General features: G+C 41.8%; 1 protein-coding gene across 1 annotated transcript in view; it reads left to right on the top strand.

Moving 5' to 3' along the window:
* PAICS (phosphoribosylaminoimidazole carboxylase, phosphoribosylaminoimidazole succinocarboxamide synthetase) overlaps nt 1-2,586 on the top strand; it is a gene marked incomplete at both ends in the record, with an annotated part of 6,743 nt that extends 4,157 nt beyond the window's left edge. The window contains 3 exons of the mRNA XM_008939466.1: nt 1,085-1,168; nt 1,281-1,461; nt 2,428-2,586. Coding sequence (XP_008937714.1) covers nt 1,085-1,168; nt 1,281-1,461; nt 2,428-2,586 — 424 coding nt within the window. The remainder of the gene's footprint in view (nt 1-1,084; nt 1,169-1,280; nt 1,462-2,427) is intronic.
* Between the last annotated feature and the right edge of the window lie 652 nt (nt 2,587-3,238).

Here is a 3,238-nt window from a genome sequence, read left to right as displayed (position 1 = left end):
GAATGCCCAACAGCACTATTGACTGGAGCTGTTGTAGTGAAGCATAGAGCTTCCATGGGTGAGAATTTCTGACTTCTTGTGCAGGTAATAAAATGGTTGGATGACATATTGTTGGTAGGAGGAGTAGTGCCTTTGGTTCCCAGGTCTGCCTCAGGTTTCTCTGTTCATTCAGAGTGGTATCGTCACCTGTGTGTGCGGATACATAAGAGGGCTCTGCAGGGAGGACATGTCTTCATTATTTATTTTGATTAAGATTGAATTAAATATTCAGTTGTCTCTTATGTGTTGCCAGCAGACTGTGTCTACACGTGAGGGCTGCAAACATAAGCTTGAAATAAAACTTCCCCTAGATTTAAACTTGTAGCAATCACTTTTGTCAAATATAATGTGCGAATTACCAGATAAATTGTTGTGAAAGAACTGTTTTGGGAATGCTGCTGCCATGGAGCTTCTGTGACAGTTGTTGGGACTAGTAGTAAGAGAGGCCCTGTGAGACAAAGTGTCTGTAAGCCACAGGGGAAGATTTCAAATGGGGGAAAGGGGGAGTACTACTTTGAAATTAGGAAGCAGAACTGCTCTATTGTTAACTTCACCTGAGCTGTGAGGTAGCACACTTGAGTGAATTGCTGGAACAGTGCTTTTGCTCATCTCCCTACAGTAAGGTGTGTGATAACATCCTGCAGAACCTAGGCTGGCTACTGCACTGCTGCTGTACACAACCAGTGTCATTACAGATCCAGTTCTCAACACACTGTGTGTCTTTCCTTAAATTCACCCTTTGAGAATCTTTCAAGACTTTGCTACCCTAGTGGCTAAAAGCCTTTCATGTGGCAAATGGCCATGAATTGTAATGTAGAAGGTTGTTGACATGTGCTGAGGTGGTTGTTCATTAAATAGCTTTTCTTGCCTCCATATCAACTCTCCTATAACCTGTACAAATCTGTTCTCCTTCCTGCGGAATTGCTAGAAACTGCATAAATATTTCAGTTGGAGTATTCTTATCAATTATGGTGGTAAAATGAGTGTTTTGTGTACCCGAAACACATTAACTTCCATATTCATTTTTTTTCCCCCCTCTTTTCAGTCTTACCGGGACCTGAAAGAAGTGACTCCTGAAGCACTGCAAATGGTTAAGAGAAATTTTGAATGGGTTGCAGAAAGAGTGGAGGTAACTGTTCTTATGACCAACATATAACATATATTAGCTTCAGTAACTGTGTAACTTCAATCCTGTTGACTGCTTTTCTTTCCCTCACCCTCCTCTTCACTCTTTTCCCTAGTTACTTCTGAAACCAAAGAGCCAAGGCAGGGTTGTGGTGTTGATGGGATCTCCTTCTGACCTCACTCACTGTGAAAAAATAAAAAAGGCATGTGCCACTTTTGGAATTCCGTGTGAGTTAAGAGTGACCTCTGCTCACAAAGGGCCAGATGAAACCCTGAGGATCAAAGCAGAATATGAAGGTAAATGCCAAAGAACTACTGATCTGGATTGAAACAGTACCATTTTCAAGAATGACTTGGCAACTAAGTATTTGTGTGGTTTTTCCATTTTTTGTTAAACAGAACGCAAGCTGTTACAATGATGTCCTACATTTGCTAATTATGTAATGACAGATTGTAGACTGCAGTAAGTAATTGCAGGGTAATGTATTGTCCTGCTGCCCAGCCACAACTTCCATTACTCAAAATCTAACATCTGCTTTTTCCCAGTACCAGGACTACCTTGCCCAGGCCTTGATCATGTTAATATTGCAGCATCTTGCTGATGATGCTGGCCATTCTGAAAGGAGGGAGTGAGAGCTTCTCCAGCTGACTGAATATTCTCATGTGTTATTTACAGGGCAGATGTTGTTCCCATCATGTTTTCCTGCTTGTTTCATGAAAATATTTTTGCTTGCTATTTTACATGCCATGAGAAAAGGATACTTGATTTAAATTCTTATCTTTACCAAGAAAACTTGACATCTCTTCAGAAGTGTTTATAGCCTCACAGAGGAGACATAAGAACTGTTTTTGTGGGAGTGTGCTTTCTGCTTGGTGTAACTAGATGTGTGGTACCCATAGTTGAGAAACGCTTCTTTTGAGATGAACTGTGTAAGATTTAAGGAGAGGAACACTTAAAGATGGTAGAGTTTTAATGGCTATGTTCTCTACAAAGCTAAGCAGCACCTGTTCCTCTGCTACTGAGGCTTCTCAGAGGCAGGGTAAGACAGGCTAACTTCAGCTGTACTAAAGTAGCTGGGATTTGAAGTTGTAAAACTTAAATGTTTCTGTAAAGGGGGAACGTAGACAGACACAATTCTATTGCTATATATGGAATTGACAAAATGACTGAAAATAATTGTGGACTGATAAAAAGTTCCCACAAAAGCGAGTGATAGAAAACAAAGTGGATTCCTCACTTCTGAACGTTTTCCTCTCTCCCAGGAGATGGAATCCCAACAGTGTTTGTTGCAGTAGCTGGCAGAAGCAATGGTTTGGGGCCAGTCATGTCTGGTAATACTGCTTACCCAGTTGTCAACTGTCCTCCACTCTCAGCTGACTGGGGCACCCAGGATGTGTGGTCCTCTCTGCGACTGCCCAGCGGTAAGATGATCTTCAGCTCACACATGTTCTGGCCTGGCTGTAGTTTTGTTGTTCTAGTGAGCACGTGCATACAAACACACAGAGGGCAAAACACTGAAGAAGTAGGTGGATCAGCACTGAGCAGAGTCTTCAGGAATATCTTGCACACAGCCTTTGACTTGGTGGCAGAAAGCCCAACAGAGCAAAGATTACACAGGAGTAAAAACATAAATCTTGGCTTATCGTTGCTAAACATTCCAGTTTGAAATTGGAATTAATATTGATGGGTATTTAAAGAATCTAATTTTGTTAAGTTAGAGCTGGATATTCCTTATGCTCAAAGACCAAAAGAACACCTTTCTCCACAATTGTTGTGGATGAGACCTTAACTTATAACTGTTATTTCAGCGCATTTTTTAGTTAGTTTAGTTTTGTGAGTGACTTGGTCGGATTCTTGGCGACTGGGAGGCACCTCTATTATAAGGAGGGTAATTTTGTATGCTGGATTTTGGCTTGTGTCACAATCTGGTACCGACAGGGCACTGGGTCAGGCTGTTTGTGACTTTAATTCGGGAAAAAAGAATGAGGCCGAGACACCCAGCGTGAGGCTTGCCTCCTGGGGGAAACAGGTTGAAGCCCCTCACCGTGCTCAATAATCAGTGTTGAGACCAGA

The sequence above is a fragment of the Merops nubicus genome, unplaced genomic scaffold (genome assembly GCF_000691845.1).
Source record: "Merops nubicus isolate BGI_N331 unplaced genomic scaffold, ASM69184v1 scaffold54184, whole genome shotgun sequence".
NCBI classification, from domain to species: Eukaryota; Metazoa; Chordata; class Aves; order Coraciiformes; family Meropidae; genus Merops; species Merops nubicus.
Note: the sequence above shows the minus strand (reverse complement) of the source record. Positions and strands in the feature narration are given on the sequence as shown.